Source organism: Leuresthes tenuis, unplaced genomic scaffold, assembly GCF_036924035.1.
Source record: "Leuresthes tenuis unplaced genomic scaffold, fLeuTen1.0.hap1 SCAF_5, whole genome shotgun sequence".
In the NCBI taxonomy this organism is placed as follows: domain Eukaryota; kingdom Metazoa; phylum Chordata; class Actinopteri; order Atheriniformes; family Atherinopsidae; genus Leuresthes; species Leuresthes tenuis.
Genome location: NW_027325359.1, coordinates 13259998 through 13286596, shown reverse-complemented (window position 1 = coordinate 13286596; position 26599 = coordinate 13259998). Strand labels below are relative to the sequence as shown.

At 40.1% G+C, this 26599-nt stretch overlaps 1 protein-coding gene across 7 annotated transcripts; it reads left to right on the top strand.

Annotated features, from left to right (window-relative positions):
* Positions 1–26358, top strand: LOC140307306 (uncharacterized). 7 transcript variants are annotated; one of them, XM_072386123.1, is made up of 10 exons: positions 217–250; positions 3411–3548; positions 12459–12776; positions 16348–16422; positions 17319–17621; positions 19362–19479; positions 20032–20308; positions 20425–20556; positions 21969–22081; positions 24208–26358. In XM_072386123.1, exons 2-10 carry the CDS (start codon positions 3497–3499, stop codon positions 24218–24220), a joined length of 1401 nt encoding a protein of 466 aa, XP_072242224.1. In that variant the 5' UTR covers positions 217–250; positions 3411–3496; the 3' UTR covers positions 24221–26358. The 7 variants fall into 7 exon arrangements, 6 of the variants coding, with proteins under 6 accessions (XP_072242220.1, XP_072242221.1, XP_072242224.1 ...); XM_072386122.1 differs by lacking the exon at positions 217–250 and adding an exon at positions 1056–1096; XM_072386121.1 differs by lacking the exon at positions 217–250 and adding an exon at positions 3192–3302.
* Positions 26359–26599: the final 241 nt, after the last annotated feature.

Sequence of the window (26599 nt, the reverse complement as noted above, 5' to 3'; positions counted from 1 at the left end):
TATCAACACCCTGTCATGTGTTGTCAGCCGTTCCTCTCCACAGCTCTCCCTTCCTGTGTGTATGTGTCTGTTTGTGTGTGGGGGGGTGTCATTGTGTGTGGTAAAAAGAGTGTGGGACGATTTCAAGTTGAGAGATGTCTCCCTGTTTTCAGCTCCTTGTCTGGGGATTACTGCTGCCTGAGCAAAGCTGCACAGAGCCACACGGAAGTGAAGGAAGTGCTTGTAAGCAGACATCACTCTTTTCTTCATGGTAAGTTTTATCCCATCCTTCCTCTTGTCCTTCTCTGAAAAATCACTTGTCGGTTGTGACTGTTACAAACAAGCTCTTGCTGATAGCCAGACGCAGGTTTCTGACTCTTTCTATTTCCGCTACTGAAACTTCTGCTTTTCTTTTAAACATTTCCTCTTTCACATGTCGCCAGGTTGCGCACAAGAATGTCTGAGTGCATATTGTGTGCTTGTGTCTGTGTGTTTGCAAAGCCCTTCCTGCTCTCTGACAATGCTGTGATATGAATATCTTCCTGCAGAGACGGACAACGGCTTAGCCTGGCCTCCCCTCTCTGCTGGCACATTTTCAGACTATTGCGGCACACCTCACATTTCTGGTTGCTTACAGAAGTAGCCAGATGTGAAAGCAGCTGAGAGAAAGAAGAGGGGGACAGACAGAGATAAAGAGTATGTGTGTGAAGAGTATGATAAAAATGGAGGGGGTGGTGTTGTGGTTGTTTATAGCATAAGAGCTACTGTTCATTAGCAGTAAACAGAGAGTGAGAAAGACTCAGCAAGAGGAGGGGAGGAAATGAACAATGGAGGGGAAATGATCAGTAATCTGCAACACTAGCTGTCAGCCACCACTGCAACAGTCTGCCTTAATCTCATTATAGTTACATTAATTTGGCTTCGAGGCCCTGAGCAAAATGTGCATGAGTAAATGAGGAACCGTGTGAGTGTATGTGTGTGCTCACAAAAGTGACGAGACATGATGTGAGACAGGAATTTGCAAATGTTTTGGTCCTGTGATTTTGCTTCTTTTAGAAATCTGTTAGCTCTCTATCACTTCCCTCGCGTCATGACATATATTCACATCCCCATGCTGGTTAGTAGAAACTGGACTAGTGAGTTGGAATTCACTTGATAAAATATTAATACAGTTGGCACAATTTGAAATTAACGCATTGCCCTTGCTGATTTTTGACAATTCATTCAAGCCTTTGGCTTGAGTATTTTCAATAAATCAGGTGAGAAACACTGAAAAGCTAAGATTTGCATTTACTTTTTAGATCAGAGGCAGCTGGTGACTCAAACAACTCAGGAGGATTAAAGGATTTCCTATCAAGAGGCATGTTAATCTTCACAATTTGGTCACTTCCATGAAAAATTAAGTGAGAAAATCAACATTTTACATGGAGGCTTGATTTTGTTAGATTAGACAGATTAGTCAGATTTTCCACATCAGCTATTGTCTGTGCTTTTCACCTGTTCTTCTTCATTGTTGTTTTTGGCACTTCATTATCTTTCTGGAGAAATTTGCTATCCATGGCTTCATTCTGGCTCAAGCCAACTTTTAACCAATCATCATTTTACATATGTGTAGTGTCGTTCCAGCGGTTAGCTTTTTTGGGGATCACAGGCAAACAACTATGCATTGGTTGCATACCCTAAACTCTTCACTCTCCGTGGGGTTGAGAGTAACCCGGGCAGAAGTGTCTCGGTTGTCATAAATCAGCTGTACATTATACTGGTAGCTACAGGTGTGTTTTAGGTGGCATGAGATTAAAAAATGGCGGCTTTTAATCATTTACTGGTTCTGCTGGTAACGTGTGGTTAATGTCATTGGTTGGAGTTAACTTGTGACTTTGGCAGACTGACGCTCCTCCCAGTCACTTGGTAAGTATTTTTAGAAAGTGGCTTCCTTTTTTAAACAGTTTTCCACACCATTTACCAAATGGTTCTGTCAAACAAACAGGTTAGACTCGAGACTTATTGGACCAATCCATTTAACTGGGTTTATTAAAGTTAATATCAGAATGCCCTCTGCAAACTCGCGTTTAATGTTCTGGAGCCACTTTTATGTAATCTATTGTCTGAGGCACATACATTTCACCTCAAACTGTTTGTTGCAGTCCAAAAATCCCCCACATTTTAAGAGATGTTCAAATTTCTAACTAAAGGTGACAACTCTTTGTGTTTTATTTGGAGCTTGTAGATGATGCAAAATTTGGCCCAGACAGCACTATCAGTTCTGACCCTTTAGTCAATGCCTCGGGTAGACATCATGTAAACACACAAGGACTCTTTAGGACACGAAAAGCCACAATGCTTCACTTGAAGGACACTGTTTCATATATGCAGATTAGACTCGCACCCAGAGAGAAAGGCAGTATGACTTAAGGCAGCAGCCAAGTCTGCAAAGTCACAACATCTTGAACAGTGCATAAATTGTCTGCAGAACATTGTGCACACTGACCCCTCTGGACTCATGCACACTTTTCGGGTGTAACTCCCTGAAACATCATGAGAAAACAACAGCAATTTAACTGTTATGTTAGCTAGTGCAAGTTATGGCAACATTTTGGAAATCAACTGTAGTGCAGTGTTTGACTGGTTAGGGAGGATGTTCTTCTTTTGCCAACAACTGAGAAGCATGGGGATAAAAAAAAAAAGAAGAAAACATCAAGCATGTTAAAATGATGAGAGAACTGTGCCCTGAGGACAGAGTACAACCTCATCTGCCCTCAACATCGCTTCAAACTGACTCTCTCCTCTCCTCTGCCCTGCAGCTGTCACTGTTGAAGCATTTTAATCATAGATTCGGAGATGGATTTTTCTCCCAAAGTAATTGTAGTCCCCCAGAGTAATTACTTCACGAATGACATGATATCTGTTGACAATTTAAACAAATTAGCATTTCAAATATCTCCTTGTTGAATTATTGTTTTTAGTAACATTAAATATATGCGCCTCTATAGATGGGCCATTTTCAATGCTTTATACTGAGTGTCTGTATCTATACATAGTAAGAGTCTGTAAAAGAGAGGGGGTAAAAGAGGAAAGCAATGAGAGGAGGCAAGGAAAGGGGAATGAAGTTAAAATAAAAGTGCATAAATAGTAAACACTAAATAGAGTAAGAGGCAGGAAGAGAGATAGAGAGGGAGGGAGAGAGGGGAGGTCTGAGCAGCTCGCCGTCTGGCAAAACAGCATCCTTCCCTCTACTCTGCTCCTCCCCTCCTCCCTGTTCGGCATCTCTCCCACGCTCCAGAGCTCAGGCCTCAGCTCCCCGGACCCTCCCAGATTCTCTCGAGGTACAGCTTTGTTTTTTTGTGCGCGCGCATATATGCGTAGAAGCCTGTGCGTGTGTGCGAGCACTTGACACCGAGCTCAGTACTTTCCGTGTGTTTGTCTCACTGCAGCGGAGGTGGGCGTGCGGAGCCTCTGACCCTCTGTCGCCCACTCGCGTTCTCCGTCTCTCCCTCTTCTCTGCAGCTTCAGGGGGGCTATGGATGGACTGCGCTTACCTCCACTCATAGAGGAGGCTTTGGACTCTACAGGTCTGTGCAGCTCTTTTCTCAGTGTGTGTGTGTGTGTGTGTGTGTGTGACTTCGTGTCGTGTGGCTGTATCTTTGCGGTGGACAACAGATCAAATTGGATCAGCCGGAAAGGTTGATGCTTTTCTCTGCTAAGAAAGAGTGTTTACTCCGAAAAGTAAGGCTGGTGAGAGGCGATCGCCTGGTGGGAAGATTATTGTGGGAGCCAGTCTTTATATTGGGAGCTGTTGTCGTGTCTGACAGACGGTCAGATTTGGCATCTGTGGACGTTTGATGGAGGCAACACACTGCCAGGTAATGAATGGCTAGCAGCCAAAGGCAGTAAATAATGTAGGCCTAGTCATTAGTCCTGGCACTGTTAAAGTGAGAGGCATATGTTATTCTGAAGCTGACTCAGAACTGATGAAAAGTGTCATGCAGTCTTTGATGTTAATTTAGTCCAGCTCTGAATCCTTTCTGTTTGTATGGTGCTGGTTGTGCTGAACAGCTGTAGTTCAGCTTGCTTTGTTACTTTATTTCTGCATTAAGCACAATGCATCTTATAATTAGATTTTTTTTTTTTGCACTATGCAAAATCAGAGCTGTGTTCAGGGAAGAATGTGTGGAATGTTTTTTTTTTTCTCCGTATGTCCCAACAAGGAAGAGATGTTTGTTTTCCGCAGGTTTTGAATGGGCGTGCAGAATGAGCAGCCCTGTGAGGGACACTGCTCAGAGGATGTTTATTGGTGTGGAGGGGCTCTGAGAGAAGGACAGGTCAACAGCAGTTTGAGCAGCAGCCTGCCTGCATGACTTTGGCTTCCTACTCCTGTGAAGTAATGCCCTGTATCTGAAACATTTTATTTGCAAGAATATATTTTTAGGGGAGACATTGGTCTTTGGTCTGACATTGTGCATTGGTCTGTAAGTCTTTAACGTATAGAAGTATCAACTAAAGTTTACCAACTGATTACTTTGAAAGAAAGATTATATGAAAAGGAGGCTTAAACCATCTAATGATGTGCCGACTTGTACAGCTATCACAACAGAAATATGCACAATGGTTAAAGCCACATTCTGAACTCTTGAGTTTCATTTGGCTAACATTTTCTAGACAAAAAGAAGGACTTTGGATCTCTTATCTCATATAACTTATCCATTATCACTCCATGAATCAAAAGATACCATAAATAACCCATGAGAAATAGATTTTTACCATACTTTTATGGAAAGACTATTCTATAAATCAACCAATGGATGATAAATACAAAACTATTTTAACCAAATTTAAGACCTTTCAGAATATAGATAGCAATAAAAGCATGAAGTTGTGCATTTCTGCTGATGTATGGATGTCTTGCACAGAGTATGAAAACAACTAATGTAAAAATAAAAAAGGATGTAAGATATCCCACCCTAAACTGAAAAAAAGTGTTTGTTTTTTTCCTGTAAAGCCTCAAACATATGAATTATACAGCCAGTTGTGTAGAGAGTAATGTTCCTTATTACGCTGCTGATGGCTGTGTATTGACCATCATAACACGGATGCTGTCTCAGGAGAAATTCTTCCTCCCCAGCAAGCCTGTTCCTGTTATCTTAACTCCAGGGACCTCTTTCCTTTCATCACAGCCTGAGGCAAAGCTGGAAATTTAGCATCTGGTGATGGCAAGAGTATAAGTAGTGTGGATCCTGATCCTACAGCAAACATAAAGCAGATCTAGCAACAGCTATTATTAACTTGTATCATTCTGAATTACATAGTCTTTGGAATGTAAATGGATTAAAGTACATTTGTTCTGCCCTGGCTGAGGTCAGCTCTGGCTAGACATCTGTCATGGGCTCGTCTGAGTTCTCAGAAGGAGTTGACTTCTTTCTAGTTCCCATATCCTGTTGGGAATAAATCCCACTACACCCATGAAAAAATGCTTCTAAAATCACTTGCCACATGTACCAACAGGGAATACAGATGCTCTTATAGGAACATGTACTCCTACTAATCAATAAAACACAATCAGACGTTGTGCAAACTGTTTTTATAACATGATATGATACTGGTTGACACGCTAGGTCGCCAAACATTTCTCTCATCCTTCTCTCCGTGTTCCCACTCACTTTCTCTTCTCCCTCTTACAGTTGCGATCCTCTGCTCTCTCCAGCGCCCACACACCCTCCAACACACACACGCACATGCACACGCATGCACTCACACACAGACCTTTGCACCTGCCAGTGCCATTAGCCCACACAGCATTTCTCTGGTGTCCTCTCCCCCTTCCCCTCAGCCTCTCTTCTGTGTTGGACCCCTATGCTGCAAAATTCACATCAGCAGTGGTACTTCCCAGAGGTACTCAAACAGGATTTCTCTCGGCTCTCTGGAACTAATAAACAGCAAAGTTGCTGCCTAGACAAACTTTGTAGATGTGGGAAACCTCTGAGTGAAACAACAAATGACAACAAATGCTGCATGCTTTTCCACCCTCAGCTTGGCGTCTCACATCCTTCTATTTCAGGCCTGAGCAGTGGGACATGTGGCCTCGCTTCCCCTTGTCAGACTTAAGTGCTTCATTTAAAGGAAAAAAATGTGTTCAAAGCAGTCCCAACTCAGCATGCCTTAAAAAATGGGAAAAGAGAAGGCTCATAAACTCATGTAGCTCTTTACTGTTGTTTTTCTATATATTCAACTTTTCTCATCCCTCTCAGAAATGCTTGGCAAAATAGACCTATCATTAGCACACTTCCTCTCACCCCGTGAGTCTTTATTGTCTTTGGATTTTGCAACTTCATGGTGAGCTGTGGTATCTCCTCTTCCCACAGTGGTTAAAATGATGTCATACCTTCCAGAGAGAGTGCTTTCAGGTTGTAGGCATTGGTTTGTGATCAAATGGATTATTACCGCATCCCTTGTTCATGCTTTGGTCTCTGTCATTTTCATATCTTCTAATGCAATAGCTATGCACACTGCACCAACACACATTCATATAAAAACAAATTCCCTGAATAAATCACCTACAGACTCACGGTTTTTGTGCATGCTCGTTTAATGAGGCCAGATTGTAGCACATTCTGCAATGCCTTTCTATTCCATTGACCCACTTTTCCCCTATTTCCTTCTGAAAATGCAAACATGGATTTTCCATTTAACCAACAGAGTGCCTGATTAATTCAGTTCAGCTCTTGAGTGTGTGTGGTTACTGCTTCTTTTCTTGTTTTTTCTTTTGTTACTGTTACTCTTCATGCTCCCTAGAGTTCTCAGGCTCGAAGTACAGCGAAAGACATGAACTCGCATTCACCTCAAGGGAGCTCCACTCCTGTTTATCGCTGTTCACAAACTTGTAAGTTACAGTTTGGAAACAGCAGCTCTTCTTTAAAGGTGACCAAAGTGAGTGGGCTCCATAAAAGGTGCACCTGATAAGATCGCTGCACTTTTTGAAAAAAAAGAAAAACCAAATGACACACAGAAAGGTCTCCATGGTTGTCCAAACATTTGGATGAAAGCACAGCTTTATTACCATAGAAACTTTCCATATGTTGAAGCTTTGGTTGTTGGTGTGCAGGGGTCACCATAGGGATGAACCTGAGGGTATAGTTGCACCTGATTCTTATTAGTTTCATGAGGATGGGAGCAATATGTGGGCTCACAGGACAAATCACGACTCTTTCTCCTACCTTGCATCTCCCTTATTGTCTTCCCCTCTGTGCCTTTTTTGCTCATATGGTCTACTCCTTTTTTTCCCAACACCCCCTCCCTCCTCTGTATTATGTGTTGCTGAGGTGGTGTGCCAGTGCAGGGGGAAACGTCAGAGCTGGGCTGGTTGCGAAGCTGGGGTAGGAGGGGGTGGTTTGCATTATGCATGGCCTCCTACACAGAGATTCATGACTTACACACACATCCTGAACATATGCTGCTAAAACATGACTGGAGGATCATACATAAACTATGAAGTGTGTATAAGCTCAGCAGAAGTAGGGCTCAGAGATCACTACTTACATCCATACTCAGGCTAAAATTCTGCATAATCATGCATAGAAAAAAGTACTGGAGCATACAACAGTGAATGTGGCCACTGCTGTATGCAGTGGCCATAAGAAGAGTGAATTGATGCCATCTAACACTACACTACACAAAGCTAAAACAATGATAGCAATTCAAGTGAATGCTTTATTGTAAATCTAATTGTAAATTTTGTTTACTTTCTCACCTTTTTCACAACTGAAGAACATCTGCGTTTTCACGCCTCACTAAATGCTCGGTGGCTGCCCAACATATCCTGCTGCTAATCAGCTGTGATACAGAATTGCGCTGGTCTAGTCGAATGGAAAGCCTGAAAAAGCTCAAACCAAATCTTTTTAATCATTTAAAAAAATAAAACCCGTCAATAATCTATTCAACAAGTTTGATAAAGCTAACAGACTCAGATGATCAGTGTAGAGCATTGCATGCTTAGTAGATGTTCTTCAGTTATGAAAAATTGAGCAGTTAAACTACGGTCTGATGCAAAGTGTTTAGGTGCAAAATTGGCTATTTATGGTGTTTGCTTGACTTATAAAAGGATTTAGGTTTGAGTTGTTGTTGAAATTTTCTCTTGAGTCTCTTGAGTATGTTAGCTAGAATCAGTTCCCCTTGTGCTCCTGGACCTGTTGGTGTCCTTGATGCTGGCAGCTATCATTTTTGTCTGGTTTGTTCTGGGATCTGTGGATCAGACTTGTTCCGGGGCTTTTTGCAGGTCCATGATAAGGAGTTTAGACTCAACATCTTCGACCCTGTTTTCCTCAAGCCTGTCATGGTTATTTATTTTGTGATTTAGAGAGGTCCTTGTCCTGCTGAGAGAGGCTGCTGTTGCCAGGGAGTGCTGTTGCTATGGGGTGGAAGGGGTAGAAATGGAGTGTGTTTCATCTACAACAATGTACAGGTGGGTGGTACATGTCAAAGCAACAGTCACACGAATGACAGGATCTAAGGTTACCTAGTAGAAAAGAGCATTTAGAAGCCATAGTTCATTATTGTATCTCATAACACCAGGACTATCTTTTTCTTTTTGAACAATTCTTTTGTATGATCTAAGGTAAAATAAATCCTTGCTCTGATCTTTAATTCTGCAGAATACATTCATTACACTCCTCACTTCCTCACTGAGCACCTAATCAGAAGCAAAACAAAGGTCTTGTGTCACTTCATTAATGTTGAAAATCAATCTCAGTTATTTGGGGATATTGACAGAGAATACTTGGCCTGCTTGTTGGCTCTTTTCTAAAGGACATTTGCACCAACATAGTGACTGTGCTTTGCTTCAAAATGATTAGGAAGGAATGTGTTGTGCACAGATAAAGCTGTCCTCTCTCTGAAGCTGTCACTTCGCCCCTGAGATGACTCTACAGTCCATCCCCGCTCTCGTATGCATGTGGCATCCATGTCTAATGCAATCCCCACGTGACTGAGGACCAGCGCTGTGCCAAGTGTGCAGTGGAGTGATCACAGGTGTCACTGCGGCTGATTCTGCTGCACAATGTTTTTGACATTCACTTACAAGGTTAGGTGAGGAAGCTTCCTTCAGAAGAAGAATTATTGTCAGGGTAGGTTTTTTGTTATATATATATATATTGCACACATTTAATGCACAAAACAAGTTTAAGGTGCTTCATATTAAGTAGAGAGAGAAAAATAACATTAACATGAAATAAGATAAAATGCATAGTTAACAATTCTTGCAATAAATTCAATAAACACAGGAGAGAAGGTGGTCTGTTAATTAAAAGCAGTGGGAAAAAGAACGGCCTTTAGTTTGCTTTTAAAAATGACCTCTGCTGGAGCTAACCTAAATTCCAAAGGGAGTTGTTTCTCACAGAGAGAAGCATAATAAATAAAAGCCATTTCACCTTGTGTAATATGAACTTGGGGCACAACCAGCTGACCCATCTTGGCAAATCTGAAAGACACTCCACACTTGTTCTCTCTAAGCATGTTTCCTATATATTTCAGTCCCATACTGGGGCCTTAAATTCAGTTTAGCAATATTCAGCTGGAAGCTCTTGTAAGAATCTTGGTGTAGGAGTAATGGGTTTACATTCCCCGGCTTTTGTCAGGGTCATAACAGCAGCGTTTTGCATGAGATGTAATGGACTTACTGGGAAGGCCAGCAAGGAATGCTTTACAAAAGTTCACCCAAAGAGAAATTCAGCATTCATAAGATCTACTTTGACATAATAGTTCTCATTGTAGCTATATTTTTAAGATCCCTGAATGATGATTTAATTACAGCTTTGGTGGGGCACTGAGATTCTTAACTTGGGTTTTGGGTTTTAGTGCTCTCTGTCAGCACCAGCCTTCTAACTAAACTGGTGCAGTTTAATCTTTATCTTGTTGCATTTACTTTTTGAGGCTTAGACATCACAAGTCTGTAGGACTATGGCTGTTTGGTAAGTGGACTAGACAGAACTGGGTATTATCTGCTTAGCTTACTTGAAAGTCATAGTTCAGCACAATGTTTAATCTTAAGTATGAACGGAAGCACATAATATATTTTCCTGAGAGCCCATGTATCCAATATATTGAGAAGTAATTAACAAATCTACAGATCTAATAAGATCTAATAACACCAAGACTGGTGGACTACCCGAATCACTATTATAAGTTATTTAAAGCCTCATGAGAGCAGTTTCAGTGCTGTGATGTGAGCAGAGACCTGAGTGACAGCTGTCAAGGATGACATTCATTTGCAAGATGTTTTTGCTTTGATTGAAAATTTCTTTAAAGTTTGTTTTTGTCAGCCTGTTGTTACTCAGTATTGAATCATCATCATTTACGAGCATCACTTAGGAGGGGCCTGAACACTGCAGTTTTTAATGATGCTGGAAAGGTGCCTGAAGTTTGACGCACAAGTCAGCCATTTACAGTGTGCTGCGAATCCTATCCCAAAAGTTAAAACCTCTCTTTAAGGAGCTTCTAACAATAAGGTAGACGGCACAAAGCATAGAACTATAGTGGTGGTTGAGTTATGGGCTGATGTATGTGGCCTTTTATGTGTTCAGATTGCAAAGATGCCATAAAAAGAAGTTCAGAACATCCATCCAGTACTAAAGGATTGCCTTAACTGAATGCAGCGTGAATATGCAGCTGAATAAGCGTGTGTACAAAACTAAGAATTTAAATGTTGATAGACTTGACGCTGCATTATTAAAATTTAGACGCTCAAGTACAGCAGAAACCACTTCAAATAAATCTCTCAGAGAATTATACCCTGAGTGAGACATCCTATAGGACTTGGATCTGAGGGATAGTCAGTGGGAAGTCTTTTGTCTCTTGATGGCCTTTAGCTGCCGCTGGCTATACAAGCAGCTCTGTGTCTCTCCCTGCTACAGTGCTCCAGCTCTCCTCTTTATGACTAACTCATTACACCAGCATCAAAGTTTAATGACAAAATAGCCTAGCACTCATGAAACCTCTGCCATTCCTCTCAGGGACTGCATAGCTTAAATTAACATTATTATGAGACAGGAAGAATTAAGGCTCTTATAGATAATGGATGAAAAATGTTACATGTGCACGGCTGGGATGGAAAGAGTTGCATCTTGTGAAGGAGGAAATAAAGCAGAGAAATAATTATCCAAAGAGATGGAAGCATTCCCAGAGCCACAGTTACTCCGGTGTGCATTACTCTTAATTAGGTAGATCTCTAGTTAAGGCGTTACTTTGTCCCCTGCTGCACCATCTTTCCTCATGTCATCTCTCTAGTCCCCTCTTCTATCATCGCACTGCTTTCTGTGTGCAAACAGGAGTTTTGAGGCACTTCGACACCACTCAGTCACAAATGTGTAAAGCTATAAACTGATTTATTTCTGAGATGGACTTGACCCCACAGAGCATGCTATTGAGAAGTCCGAGTAAAATGATGGCAGGTTGGTGTGTGTGTAGTGCTTGCAGGGTTTCCAGGAATGAGACTGAAAGTGGTGTGAGTGATCCTTTACCTTTAAAATTGCTGCTGAGAACAAAACATCTCATATAAGCTCCATTCAGCTTCATGCTTCTATGCCTCACACTGTGTCTCATCTGACTAATGGGAAAGAATTTCAAATCTGAATTTCCCTCTAGTCCTCTTGTTCAGCTTCGCTCTGCACATCATTAGCAAGCAACAGCTCTTCTAAGATTCAATCAAATTTGTTTGCATTGCTTTATTTCATATCTAGTGTCTCATTTGGTTTTAAGGGCAGACACAAACAACAGTCATCCTGCCTGATCTGGCTTTGGCAGGATGACAAGCAACACCTTCAAATAAACATAGAAAGGAAGAGAAAAACCTCAGACAATCATGTAAAACGACAGTGTAAAATGAGAGACATGTGTGCCATAGTTGTCTTACTATGAGTGGTAGCTTGTGTTATTATGGACTTTGCAGTGCATTGCTGAGTGGTGAGTCATAGTGATTGCTTCAGCATACTGGCCCACCTCCCCTCCTCCCTTCTATTGCCGCATTGTGTCAGCTAACTCACTCCACCTACTGGTCAAATATTTAATAATACAGCACAGATTGAGGAATGTAAAGTTAAGTGATGTTTGTGTCTAATAGAGTCCATCACTTGGCTTTAAAACATGTTGGATAGTGTTTTTGGTAAACATGAACATTACACACCAGACTGTAACCAGACTGTAACCAGACTGTACCCATCTTCTTCAAACAGTTGGATTCACAAGCAGGTAAAAATCACCATCCAAGCTCTAATCAGATATTAGGGTTGTCAGTTGTAGTGCATGTTTGAATTAGTAGCATTCAAATTGGGATAGATGAGCAGAATAGAGGCTGGTGTTCAAAGGAATCAGAAGATGGTGCTGTTGATTCACAAAGAAAGGACAAGCTGGTCAGAATCTAGGAAATGAGATAGAAGTTTGTTTTATCCCTAACAGGCCTCCTTTTATTTATAACGTCTGTGTCATCTCTCCATCAGATGACCCCTCTGATCTGAAAGCTGAGAGCAGCCCCATCATGGACAACAAGATAACAGCCAAGGAACGAGGTGTGCTGGAAGAGAACAATGAGAAGGAAGAGATGGACCAGGAGAGGTGTCAGGAGGATGAGGCAGAAGAAAAGAAACTGAGGGAGGAGGAAGGTGAAGGGGAGGAGAAGAGGAGGAAGGAGCAAGAGCCACTGACAGAGGAGCAGGAGTTGGAGGAGCTGAGGGCCCAGGTGTTGCAACTGCTACTGGAGCTGGATGAAGCCAGGGAGACTTCTAACAAACACCAGGAGAGCTTCCATGAGCTGCAAGGTGAGGAATCCAGCCTTAACTCAAAAACCTAACTTACTTTCATGTTATGATACATTTTATTGTGTTGTGATTTTTTAAAAATAATTTATCCATATAGTCTAAACCCACTTTTTTCCTGACTAGATAACAGGAATGCCACTGACAAGTAAAGGTCTCTTGAAAGAAAATTCTATTTCAAGATGAAAAAAAAATTCTATTTATTGGATCAAGCAATTGAAGATTAATTACTGTTGATTGATTACAGTTACTGCAATCTGTGGTTTTACTTTGCTAGCATAAGAAAAAGATTTACCAAAGGCCTCCCACAGTTTATCAAAAACTGTTTAGCTATGTTTTTGAGGATTTTGCAACAAAATTCTTTCTCTCTGGGTGCACGGTGGTGTGGTAGTTAGCACCGTCGCCTCACAGCAAGCTTGGGCCCTTCTGTGTAGAGTTTGTATGTCCTCCCTGTGTATGCGTGGGTTCTCTCCAGGTACTCTGGCTTCCTCCCATATGTCTATGTGTGGCCCTGTGATGGACTGGTGACCTTTCCAGGGTGTACCTCCCCCCCCGACCCTAAATTGGATTAAGCGGGTATAGAAAATGGATGGATAATTTCTCTCCTCTTAATTTCCGAAGACATTCATTGTAAAAGCAACGTTATTACCAAGAGCCCGTCTCAGGAATGCATGTGCAGTTTGAACTCATTTGTTGTATTAGTACAGCTTGCAAATTTCTTTCATACAGTGTGTCCTCCATACGCAATTTTCAAGTCCACGTCCCCCCATATCTACACTCTAAGCTATGAGTAAAATGATCACCCAGACCCACAAGCAAAGTAGACAGACATATAAGAAACAGACTGAAGGATTTAATCTGGAGAGAAAAATAAGCACATGGAATAAAACCGAGAAATTCTCTCCAATGAACAACTTAACTTTCTGCCTGAGACGTCTCTGACCATGACAGTGTAGTTGGACATTCAAAGGTTAATGTGCAGTCACTGACATGGCCAATTGTTCATAGTTACTGAATAGAGAATCGCATCACACCTTAGAAATGATGAGCCTAATGTTCAGAGACATGAGCAGTGAGTAAGGCCATTGGTATGAGGCCACATAGAGCTCAGAAAGTGTTTATGAGTGCGTTTGCATTTGACTGTGTGATGAGCTCAGTGGCTTGTCTGGCAGTGGTGGGGGCATTCCTCATACAACTGTGTGCCAGCTGGGGGAAGCTTCTAGACTGAACGTCCTAGACTGAGACCACAATGAGAAATCACTATTGGTCAAGTCACTGTGTGAACAGTCTTACTGGCAGCTGAAACATTCAGATGTTGTAGTTTTTCTTTGAGATTTGCACCCCTGGGTGAATGGATTAAATTTTTCACTCTTACAACACTGAGTACTTACGTTTAAAATGGTGAAAAACTTGTATTTTTAGAAACAGTGTAGCTTATTGCTATGGGCAATCGCCAAGAAAACAGATAAAAATGTGTTTAAAATGTTATGTAAGCCTTTAAAATATCAACTAAAATATAAACTGAATCAGCTTAGAGCCTTTGCAGGTGGTAGTTTTGCAGCCCATAAACCAAAGTATTGTAGTGATTTAATTGGCAATCTAAGTCAAGGATGTTGAAATCAGTATATGATACCGTATTAAAGCACTCAGATTCTTCCATCATGTACCTGTCAAAAAGGCATCTGATCCATCCCAAAATAATTCTGCCGCCATGAAGACATATTCATCCACAATAAGGACAAGAAATCCTGCAGCAGATGGTGCAAGCCCCAGAGAACCCTGATCTCAACATTATGGAGTCAATCTGCAGTGACACCAGGGCACAGAAGCAATCAAGAGTTGTGGCAAGTTACTCAAAGATGGTGGAACAATCTTTCCATGAAAACGCTGGACAACTGTGTACATATCTGAAAAACTGACACAGGTTCAAGCTCCTAATCCATAAGATACTTCTGGAGACTTCATACCTGAAAAAGCATTTCAAAATTCAATCAATTCCACATCAGGAAAAATGATTGGTTGTATTTAAAAACAATAGATCACAGTCTTGCCCCAAACATCGACCTTCAGTGTCTAAAGAGCCAAAGACAAGGATGGCTGCATGAAATGTTAGTTAGATGTGAACATAAACCGTAGATAATATTTTTTTATAGATTGTAATCTTTAAAAATGTATCCTATCTTGACTTTTAAAACCTAAAAGTTTTGCACAGCACTGTGTTTCCTAGAATTTAGTTGAGCTCAAGATTATGTTGACTCAGCAGATCATTCTTTGTATTTAACTCGCTGTATAACAACTTCTGGTGAATTGGCCTGAAAGCATGCAACGGAAATTATTTGACATGACACACACTGCACTTAAAGGGACAGGAAATAAATAGAAAGCCCAAGAATAGCGGCAAACAAAAAGCCGGGAAAAGTAATCAGACTTTTTTCTGTTGAACTTGAAAGTTGTTAATGACCAATTCCTTAGTAACCAAAACTATGGAATTGATCATCATAAGTTCAATAAGGTTATGTTGAACATAAAGCCAGAATAATTCACAGTGAATAGATACAAATAGTGCAGAACTGCAGGTACTAGTCGCTTTGGATAAAAGCGTCTGCTAAATACATAAACATAAACATAAACTTTGGAACAGTTTTTGCGTCACGGTTAAATTTTTGAAGAGAACACAAACTGTATTGTTAAGCACCAAATAGTCTACCTGTTAAGGAGGCTCCTTAACCTTTGGTATCTGTAAGATTTGCAGTATTTTTTTTATCAGTGCTCCATTGAGAGTTTGTTAACATGGCTTCTTTCTACATTTCTAAAGGGTTATCTGTTAAGGAGAATAATAATTTGCATGGTATTGTTAAGGTCTGCTCTAAGATTATTGAAGCCCAGCAGGAGGACCTGAGGTCTCTCTGGGAGAAAAGAGCAGAACAGAAGGCTAAAATCATTATTAGCCAAGCCGACCATTTACTGGCGAGGGAATTCTCCCTTATGCCCTCTGGTCGGCGCTATTATGCTCCCTCTCATAGAACAAATAGATATGCAAATTATTTTATTCCTTCATATGTCAAGCTACTGAAGAATGCTGAATGTAGCTGTTTTGTAACAATGCTTTTACATTTTCATTGTCCTTCAGGCGCTTTAGGTGTGACAAGTGGGATGGATTTATAATTTATTCACTTTTTATTTTCATTTATTTATTTTTGTGTATTTTTGTATTTTTGGATGTTGTTTGTTGATTCCTGTCTGAGAGTATTTTTATTCACCATTTATTTTTCTTTTAACGAACCGGCCTAACTGCAAACAAATTCCTTCTTGGAAGTTTTCTGAATCTGAATCAAAGATGCAACAAAAGTGGAACATTTCACAAATCAATACTGGTGATCTTTGCACATCCTGTTCAATGTATTTGATGCACAGGCAAACAGAAATATCTTCTTGTTTGAGTCATGCCTCCAGTTTGAATGGTTTATGTTGTTGTCATCTTTCTACTAACCTGCTGGTATGACTTTTTCCTCTAAACACCCCCCCCAACACACAAACGCACTCACTGTCAGTTTTCTCCTTACATGTCCATCAGGTCTGTTGGAGGATGAGCGTCTGGCTAGTGCCCATCAGGCTGAGGCCTTCACACGGCAGATCCAGAACCTACAAGGTATCAACATACAAACTCTGAAGCTGTAAATCTATTGGTGAAAGTTCTATCTTATGTGGATTTTCTGTTGTTCAGTTTTTTTTTTGCCAGATACAATATATTGCCTGTTGATCAATGTGGGCATGTTTATAGTGATATTTATTGGTCAGAATTACATACCCACCTCTCTTTTTGTCTTTCCCAAACTGAATATTGCTCTTTCAATTTTTCTGACAAAACAACTTTTATACATTTTTGAAGAATCCCACATTTGAGGTGGGAACGAGTAGCTGGAAGGAATTTAAATTATGCATCCTTGTAAGAGGGGCTGTCATTTGGAAAACAATTTCCCCATCACTGTGATATTTAGAATTTGTAATAAATACTCAGCACCAGAATTAGAATCAAGAAAATTAAAATTTTAAGCTGTTGAGATGAAAAAATAATTGCTTGAATTGCCACAGATTAGCTCTGTATTACTTATGCAATTACTCCAAAACTCCATGCTTAATTACAAATACAGAAAGTAAAAGAGAAAAATGATCCCAATGTTTTATAGCCAGTTTGTGAAATTATATAAGCCAATAGTTAAAAAAGTGGGTAAACAAAAGTCTAGCAATGTTTAAGTTGCTGAGAGGTGTAGAGAGTTTTTCCCTTCCTGAATTTATAACTAATAATTTAAATATTTTCCTGAAAAAAAAGGTAAGCCGGTTACCTTCAGTTACATCAGCTCCTCTTTCAAACAGTACTCACATGCAAGAACACACCGCCTCCACACAAACACAGGCAGGCCCACTGTTGCGAACCTCAGGTGAGATCACACGCACACGAATGTTGTGCACACCCAGGCTGACACTGCAGTCTCACCCACACATCACCCATAAAGAAAAGCTAACGTTCCCCTCCTCCTCCCACAGCCCAGCTGCGCTCTGTTCAGGAGGAGATGGACAGCCTGGAGGAGGAGAAGGAGAGTGAGCTGGCCGAGGCGCAGGAGGAGCTGCGTGTGGCCCAGGAGGAGGTGCTCCTGCTCCAGCAGGCGGCGGAGGAGGCTGCTGCCGAGCGGGAAAACGACATTGCGTCCTTGCAGGAGGAGCTATGTCGCCGGCGGGCTGAGCTGCAGCGTCTCAGTGAAGAGACCCAGGAGTATGAGCTGGAGATCACCACGCTGAGGGCTGAGATTAGCATGAAGAGCCAGCGCAGGGAGGCTGAGAGGAGAGAGGGTGAGGCACGAGGACGGAGGGGAAAGATCAGTGTGGAGCAAAAAGACAAAAAAACAGAGCAGTTAAAGAAAGTTAGAGTAAGGAGGGGGTTTTCATCAAAAACACTGCATCTGCACACTGTGTGTCAACAGCGGCCCAATGCAAAGACTTACTGTCCCCTATACTATTGAATTTATTCAGCTTACAACACACACAAATAACATGTGATCAGTCATTTTGGCTGATACTATGAAAACAAAACACAATGTTATGGATGGCCTTATTCTCACATCGTGTTGACATCCTGCAGTCAAGAACATAAATCAGCTGTTGGTTTCAATATCACAGATTACAAATGTGATTGCTGTATGTTGCAAAGGGAGTGGTGTGTGTGTTAGGATACCAGTAACATGAGGTCATGATGGGAAGGGACACACACTTCCAACACATGATATCACTGCTGGGTTCAGTAGCTGAGCCTCGGGTTGGACAGAAGGGAGTTTCATGCTTTTAAACCGCTTTGCTCTTGCATGAAAACATCACTCACAATGCATTTTATATGCCAGAATAAACACATTAATTCAGGAGAAGTAGCTTTATATAAAAAAATGGTTACCTCAACGCTAATTAATTTTTCCCTTTTAATACACATGGCTTAACGCTTTCCTCTTCGTTCTGGTCTTTTTTCCTTTTAGGCAGTTGCCTGCTGTAGCATAACATTTAACAGACAGATGAGGTGTTTAAGTATTTTAATAAGTGTTTGATCTGACGGTGATAAGTCAAGAAAATAAGTTAGAAATGAGTTCCACTGACCGTCATCCAATATTAAAGACAATATATAGAGAATATATGATTGTTTTTAGTTTGTTTTACACTGTAGCCTTTTTGGCTGAAAGCCACACTGAAGTGTTATATTCTGTTCAACAAATGAACATGTAACAGTTCACTTAAAGTCCAGGATTTTCTTCTCCTATGTATCTGCATCACTGCGTAACATTTTTTGCATATTGTCTGCCTTTTGGCCTCTTGGCATGGCATTGAGAGCAGATTTTAGCTCCATTCCACATTTTACATAAACATTACTTGCCCTGTTCCCTGCTCTGGAAATGTTAGCGAAGGAAACTTTGCTTTACAAAATTCCTTTAATCAGAACGCCCTGCTATGTCACCTACGTAGGTAGCATTCTCTCCGTACATTGCGCTGGTTTCCCAATCATCTAAAATATCTGTTGTCGTAACAGTTTTAGTTCTGAAATCTTGAAGTTAACAGTTCGTCAGCTTAGTTAGCTAAATGTTAGCTTTGCTTGCCAAAATGCTCGTTTTCCTAAAAACAACTTTCAGATTTATTTAAAGAGTTTTAAACATTGCTGCTTTGAGCTAACTTAACTTAAAGTCACATCAATTATATTCATATTAATTGCTATGATAAGACATGTGAACACTATACCAAGTTTTTTTTTTTTTTTCCACAAAATTCAACCAAAATGACTGATGGGTGAACTTACTATTCAAAATTATCAACAGTATTCAAGTTCCCTTTGAGTGGAGCATTTCTGCTCCCTATGGTTATGAATTTTTAAGAGACAGGAGTGAAAACACAGCATTTCAGATAGAAGGTGACAGAAGGCCCTGAAGCAATGCACTGTTTGAGAATAATAATGTGTAGAATGTACCAACTCCCTAAAAATATGATAATATTATGTACAAGAGCAGAATGCAGGCTCTTCAATATATTCCTCTCTGAACTTCTCTCCTCTGTTAGGTGACGTGGACCTCCTGAAGGAGGAGTGCCGTATGCTGAGGGAGGAGTGTCAGACCCTAAAGGAGGACAACAGACGTCTCTCGGAGAGGCTGCAGCTGCTGCAGAGACAGAGGACATGGTGAGAGGTCGATGACTGCTCACTCATGAGCTGTGCTCAGTGGATCAGCTGGAGGGGATACCCTCTGGAATAGTCCCCTCCCCCAAAGCCATGCATCATGTAAAAAATACTGGCCACCTGTTTATTCGCTGCTGTCAGTTTGTAATATTATACAGAGGATTATGTTGCAGTGCTGAGGCTCCTTGGTGATGAGCAGATAAGCAATTAGGAAGTTATGTCTTGACATTTGAAACAAGCCCACAAATATCTATAAGATAGGTATTTTAAAGTGTCTCGCAAAATTTGATAGACAAATAGAATATGTATTAAAAACATCAGAAGAATATTGAAAGTTTGCTTGAGGCAGAAATATGAATGAAGGCAAACCAGTTACTCCCATTTGATAATAAGACCTTGAGTATGAGAAATCTACATGCTATGTGTAACAATACAAAAATGGTTTCTAATTACCTTTTAATCTGATAAAATACCAGTCATGACTGTTAGTTGATAAGGGAAATTACCAAAGCATTCTGTGCCCCTTTTTGAGCTTTCCCTTCCACCCACTTACAGCTCTAGTGTCTACCTGTCACTGAAAGAGGAAGATACTGTGGAGGACACAGAGGGTAAGGTTATGGAGATGGGCTCAGATGAGGTCATAACAGAGAGCTACATGAGCATGGCCCAATCTGAGAATTGTCGCCTGGTGGATGCCTCGATCCAAAAGAATATTTCATTTGATGGGAAGCCAATGACGCCCACAGGCTGGAACGGAGGTGTTGGGGAGATCTTCTCACTGAGAGACCAGCTGAAGCAGGCTGAGGAGAAGGCCTCACAGGTTCAGAGAGAGGTATGAAGAATTAGTGGCTATGCAATGTCTTGAGATGAAAATATTGGAAAATTGGTTTTGATTCAATCAGATCCTAAATGTTTGGCTTTAAAGTGTTTGATCTGTGTGTCCCCCAGTGTGACGGCCTGAAGATGGAGCTGCAGGAGCTGCAGATACTGTATGACAGCAGTCAGAGAGAAAGGGCAGAGCTGGAGGAGGAGCTACAGCGCTGCAAGGCAGAGCTGGAGAAGCTGTCAGGGGGGACTCAGGTGAGGGAGCTGAGGCCCACAGCCATAATGGGACACATGTGAAGGATATAATGGTGTTGGGTTTGTATCGAAAAAGGGATTTCAAATGCTACACAACTCTTAATGATTAATAGTAGAACATGTATGTTATTGTCTTGTAGTGTATTTATGATTGCTTTCTTGAATTAGGTCTTTGGTTCTCAGTTAATTGATGTGACATATATTTATTCTTAAAACAGTGCTGTTGCTGTGTTTTCTACATGGTTAAAGAAACACTCTTTCTTTGCAGCTAGCTGCTTTGCAAACTTACACATGACAAATGTCACATTACATCTTGTGTATGTTGAGCCCACTTTTTATGTGTCCCATACTGTAGTCAAACATGTTTTGATATGAACTGACCTGGCCTGTCAGCCCATATCAGTATTTATTGTTTGCTCTGGGCTGGGGAACAGTCCCCCTGACTGTGTCTGTGTCCTGACCTCTCTGTCTCCCAACAATGCTTAAATACTGTTGATGGACAAAAACACAAATCTTTAAAATAGCATTAAAGTTCAAGTAAAATAAAGGATATTGGGCCACTAAATGCAGTCCAATAACATTTATATTTCAAATATGAGAAATTTAACTCAATAATCAACAGCATTTTATTTAGTTTATTGTCATGACATCAAGTTTTTCTAGGTCGGCTTTTTGGCCAGACTGATTGGTTCATTTCCATTTTATAGCAATTCAAAAGGAGTGGACACCTTACAATGTATAAGACAGGGGAAAATGCCCGTTCACAAATCAAGGAAATCCCAAAAATATGACACCTTTTGGCGAAAAGGTCAGCAGAAAACAAAAAAAAGGCCCTATATGCTCAAAAGCAAACAAACAAAAAACCCCAAAAGAAACAGAACTAAAACTCTGTGTTTTGTCTACAACAGAATCGGTGAGATGTGTCTGCGTTGTGTCAAACTGTCTACCCGTGCCTGTCTCTGACACTGTCCTTGTTATCTGAATGTCCATGACCTCTCAGCCTAACAAATTTCTGTCATCAAAACAAATTAAAAATGAAATGAGGATAGAGAGACTAAAACACCTCCATTCGCTTGTCGTGCCATTCACGCTGTGTGTCTGTCTTCTTATTTGTGGTACCATAGCATCACACACTGACAATAAATGCCACACAATCCTGTGCACACATACTCGCATTGAGTTGATGTGAATGTCATCATAAAGTTATGCATTGTTTGCTTAATAGGAAAAATAAATCGCTCCATCACCACCCTTTCACTACAAATCTCAGCCATAGACCATGTAGCACTTTTGATTTATTGATTTTTGTGGTTTGTCCTTATGTGTGTTTATTATTTGAGTACTTCAGTCCATCCATTCATTCATCCCCCTCATCCCCATGGTCCTTGTGTTTGTTTTTGCTCCCTCCTCAGAGATTCATCCATCCATCTGAGCACCCTGTTCTCTCCATCCCCTTCATAGGAATGATTGTAATTGTGGCTGTGGTCTGGTGCTGGTTGTCGGAGCTGGCGTCCCAGAGAGCAAGGTATGGGAGGAGTTTATCTCTGTCTGAAGCATAATGGTTCTTACTCATACATGATGGATTAGTTCACCCAAATTACAAAGAAAACAACATCTCAGTTGCCTCTTTTAATATCTGGCAAAGCTGAGCTGCAGTTATCGTCAGCTTTTGAGAGGTGAAGTGATGGTGTGAAAAAAATGAGTCTGATTACTCTTTAAATTCAGAATTTTCTTAACAAATTGTACCATCTCATGTAAAACTTTTCTTCAGCTGTTTGACAACAGAGACACTTTTTGTGATTTTAGTTGGTAAAAGAACTCTCAAAGAATCCAAGCAGAAATACTTACTCTTCATAGGGAGTGAACCCAAAGAAACAGTGATTAAGTGTTCAAATTAATTATTGCATTAACAAACTGTTCTGCCTGTTCTTTATGGGCAATAAAGAAAACAACAGTCATAGGCATTAATGTAGTGCTTTTTGGAATGTAATTCTGCTTTGTTTTGCTTTTTTGCATTCATTTATGCTGTGTTGATAGAAAACAATGACCTGATAGAATCTGCATGAGTGAATAAAACCAGAAACAAATAAGATCCTTTGTTATTTTGGTGAACTAATCGTTTATCAGTATTTATTGGGAGTCTTTGTGGTCAGGATTAATTTAGTTGGCATGGGAGGGTCTAAACTGAAATAACTCCAAACATGGCTTGGAAATCTAGAGTGACTGAAGACAGTGTAAAGATATCATTTTACAGTAAATGTTAATCTATTTCTAAAAGGTCAACATGATTGGACGGGTGGCCAGTTTGGCAAATTACAACAAAATGTTCCTTTTGAACCCAGTGAATAAGTCATTAACAGCGATATTTCACAATTTTAGGAAATATGCTTTTATGCTTTCTTACTAAGCTTTAGATGAGAACACTGAATTGACTGTGTTACTGTTATGAAAGTTTAAACACGTAGAATTTTACATGCTTTAATATTCACAAAATATTTTTTTCTCATTCTGTACATTGCCGCAGGACCTCTAGTCCTCATTTTGTGATAAATGCTTCATTTATGTGCCTCTTACTTTAAGGCGTATCCCACTATCTCCATTTAAACGTCACATTGAAAAATGCTGACCACACAATGTCTGAACAACACGTCAGGTGTGACCTTATAAAACCTGAAATCTGCTTTGATTTGTACTACAAAGCATGTGGAGGCTTGTGACCTGTTCATTCAAGTTGATGGTATAAACTCAGAAATCCAAAAAATAAGAAAAGGAATACCAAAGTTTTGTTCTTTAATATATATATATATATATATATATATATGGTTTATGTACAAGTACATATATATATAATTTCTGGGTTTGTTAGTGTTACACAAAGCCAGGAAAAAAAAAAAGATTTAGTTGTGTACCAGTACTGAATTTAAGGGTGCAGTACACAAGAGTGTCAGCTTAAATATAAAGTACACACAGCCCGACTTGGCAGGCATTATGCAAATGTCGTACATGTTGATGTAGATCTGCAGTGGAACAAAAGCCTGGGCCACAAATGAGCTTTGTCTTCTGTGGTAGATAGCTTGTGCAACTGTGAGGATAAGACACAAAAAAGGTGATAAGACACACAGATGAAAAGGGAAACTCTAAAACGAGCATAATACGTCCTCGTTCAATATGAAGCTACAACCAAACGAGAGATAGTTTGACTAAGACAGTTAGTTCATTGTAAAGACATATGCCAACGAGGGTGTCTCAAGTTCACAAAAGAACACACTTTATCATTTTGGTTCAGTTTATACACAAACAAAAATTCATAAACAGTAATTTGTGGTATTGGGGGCAGTCACGAGGTCCTCACTGCAACCAGTGAAGACAGATGTGGCATTTAAGTGCTTGGCATTACGTCAAGAAACAGTAAAAGCATGTAACCCCTGTAACTTAATTGATCGTGGTTTAAACAAACAAGATGCAATGTGTTGCTTTTGGCTTTAGAGTCAGTGTCAGTAAGAAAACAAATATGCATATTTCCTGAAATGCAGAACTAAGTGTTGTTCATCCACGAGAGAAAAAAATTCTCTATCGACTCCTAACACTGCTCTTCTCATCCTAACACTGCTCTTGTCATCCTAACACTGCTCTTGTCATGTCTTCTCTCAGGGGAGTGAGGTAGGTTGGAGCTCCATTGTGACTCTAACTGCAGCGACAGCAGTGGTACTAGCGATGGCTAGCTTGTTGAGAGCTCTTGTCCGATATTGACCGGATGGGTAACATCTGCTCAAGGATGGACGTCTGCTTCAGACCAGCCTTCGTTCTTTCCTGCCACATCCATAGACTAAACTGGAGTGATTTAAATGTGATACAACTAACAGTTTAGTAAAAAACATATGGAAAGTTTGATTAGACGGTACTATGTGCACAGAGGGACTGAGAATGACATGCTCAGTCTCGCTTGAGATAGAAAGCATCGATGACAATGAGCTGACCTGCAGGGAGCCCACACAAGGACTGATCTGTCCAGTAAATGTATGCTAGTGCTGTCATTCCCCCTCTGTGTCTGTGAATATGATGTTTTTCTCTTTTAACAACATGACAGAATGAAGGTCTTGTTTATTAATGCGCACTATACTGGGTTTTATTTTATTTAACCATTATTTATTCATGTTCGTTTAACTATTGCTTGTTTGCGTCTCTGATAATAATGGCATACATTGAGGTAGTTCACTAAATATATACATCTATCCATGAAGCAAAATGATGACGGTCACCCACAAACGTTATCCTGTCAGTCTTGCTCTGCACCTCTTGTAGGTGTCAGTGCATTTCTTTGTAAATACCAATAATGTGCAATTACAAGACATACAGGTATGGCTTACTATGTACCTGCCAATTCAGGTTTAGTGTATGATATTTAAGGCATGAAACCCCCCTTGGTTAGAGTCAGCTCCTCTTCATCTTTAGTTAACCAACATAAAGTCACTGCAGTCTGACGTGCCTGCCCACAATTCACCTTGAGATCTTACAGCCTCACAGAGCTGCATTACTACACCTATCACAGTATGATTTGCTGTAGTCTTGTTATGTTTAAAAGGTTTTTCAGTACCTTTGGGAGAAAATCATGGTCCAATTGAGCTTTGTTGTCACGGTTTCTTACATTTTAGCTCCACGTCTAAGAAATGTTTCTTTTTTTCCCATCAGGATTTTATTGGCTTGGTTTTCCAAAGGGATTTTTAGAAATGTTGCCGTAGATTGTTTAAGGTACCCAGTTTGAAAATGCTGACTGTCAGCTTTATGTGTGGTAAAAAAAAAGAGAAACAAACAAACAAACTGCAGGTCTAAGAAATGCAAAGTGTTTCTTGTTACAGATCAACTAAACCCTACATGCAGTGAAGTACGGACATGCTTGTTTGTTTGTGAGGGTCCAAATATGTAAATAGGAAAGTGTAAGAAAGGGTTAGTTTAAGCACCACATACAAAAACCCCTTGAAGGAATCAGTTTACATTTGTGAAATGTTATTTTTGTGACAATCTTTTAGAACTGAAAAAGCATGCTAAGAAACAAATAGACGCACAAAATATAATTTATGTTGGTTATGTGGGTTCTGTTACTTTGTATTTCATGTAAATAGATGTGACATATAGTACTTGGGGAAAGTTATTTCTGAAATCCATTTGTACTAGCTTTGTAGAAAGTTTATTCTATTTTGAAATAGCATTGTATATTTGATAGCCAAATCCTATGCTATGTAAATGTTTATTTATGGTGAAGTTACTCAGAAGAGTCGTTGGCATTTCAAACCATTTTCAGTACCTCCGTGTTCAAATATAGTGTAGTCATTGCATGCATTTAGATTGCTGCTGAACCCAGTTACCAGAAAGCACAGTATGACTCCTTGTTTTTCCAGTCTTTTGAATTTCAGAAATGTATTAACAAACTTTTCTGAAGCCCTTTCCATTAAACAGAAACTTAATAAGCATTTCCTGACTAACGTTATTTCTTCATATGACCATAAACATAGAATGACATAATGTGCCACATGACTGCAAATGCCACTACTTGATCAATTTTCAAGCTAAATTCCTATGAACTGCAATAGCACATATTATCTTAATTATCATTGTTTTTGAGCTTATTTCATGAATACTAATGTCATAGTTTCAGAGGCTTCTATATTGCAAAGTGTTTTTCTGTAAGCTTACTGCTTTACTTAGAGATAGCGTTGTTGTTTTCAATATAGTTGTGGCTATTTTGTTATTTGGAGGTCTATTTTGCACTGGAAATGACTTGAGAAAATAAATATATCCAACCCACATGATGTTTAAGAGCTTTTCTTTTCTTGGACGCTGGCCTCATCAGTAATCACGGTCACAAGGTTTAAGGTCTCTGGGAGCCTCATTCATGAAACCATTCAACCTGAATAAGAACCATCTCTGCTGGCATCACATTACACTAGTTGTATGGATATTAATAACCTTCGCTCCAGAGACATGACATAAACTGACAGACACAGCTTCTTTACAGATGGCAGGAACTGGTGTGTCAACACTGCTG

Excerpts from the sequence above, each read along its gene's own strand:
- LOC140307306 (XM_072386119.1), top strand. The coding sequence starts at position 16 with ATGTGTTGTCAGCCGTTCCTCTCCACAGCTCTCCCTTCCTGTGTGTAT. Across the intron at positions 12,777-16,347 it reads GAGCTTCCATGAGCTGCAAG|GTCTGTTGGAGGATGAGCGT; the intron begins GTGAGGAATCCA and ends CATGTCCATCAG. Across the intron at positions 20,557-21,968 it reads AGCTGTCAGGGGGGACTCAG|AGATTCATCCATCCATCTGA; the intron begins GTGAGGGAGCTG and ends CTCCCTCCTCAG.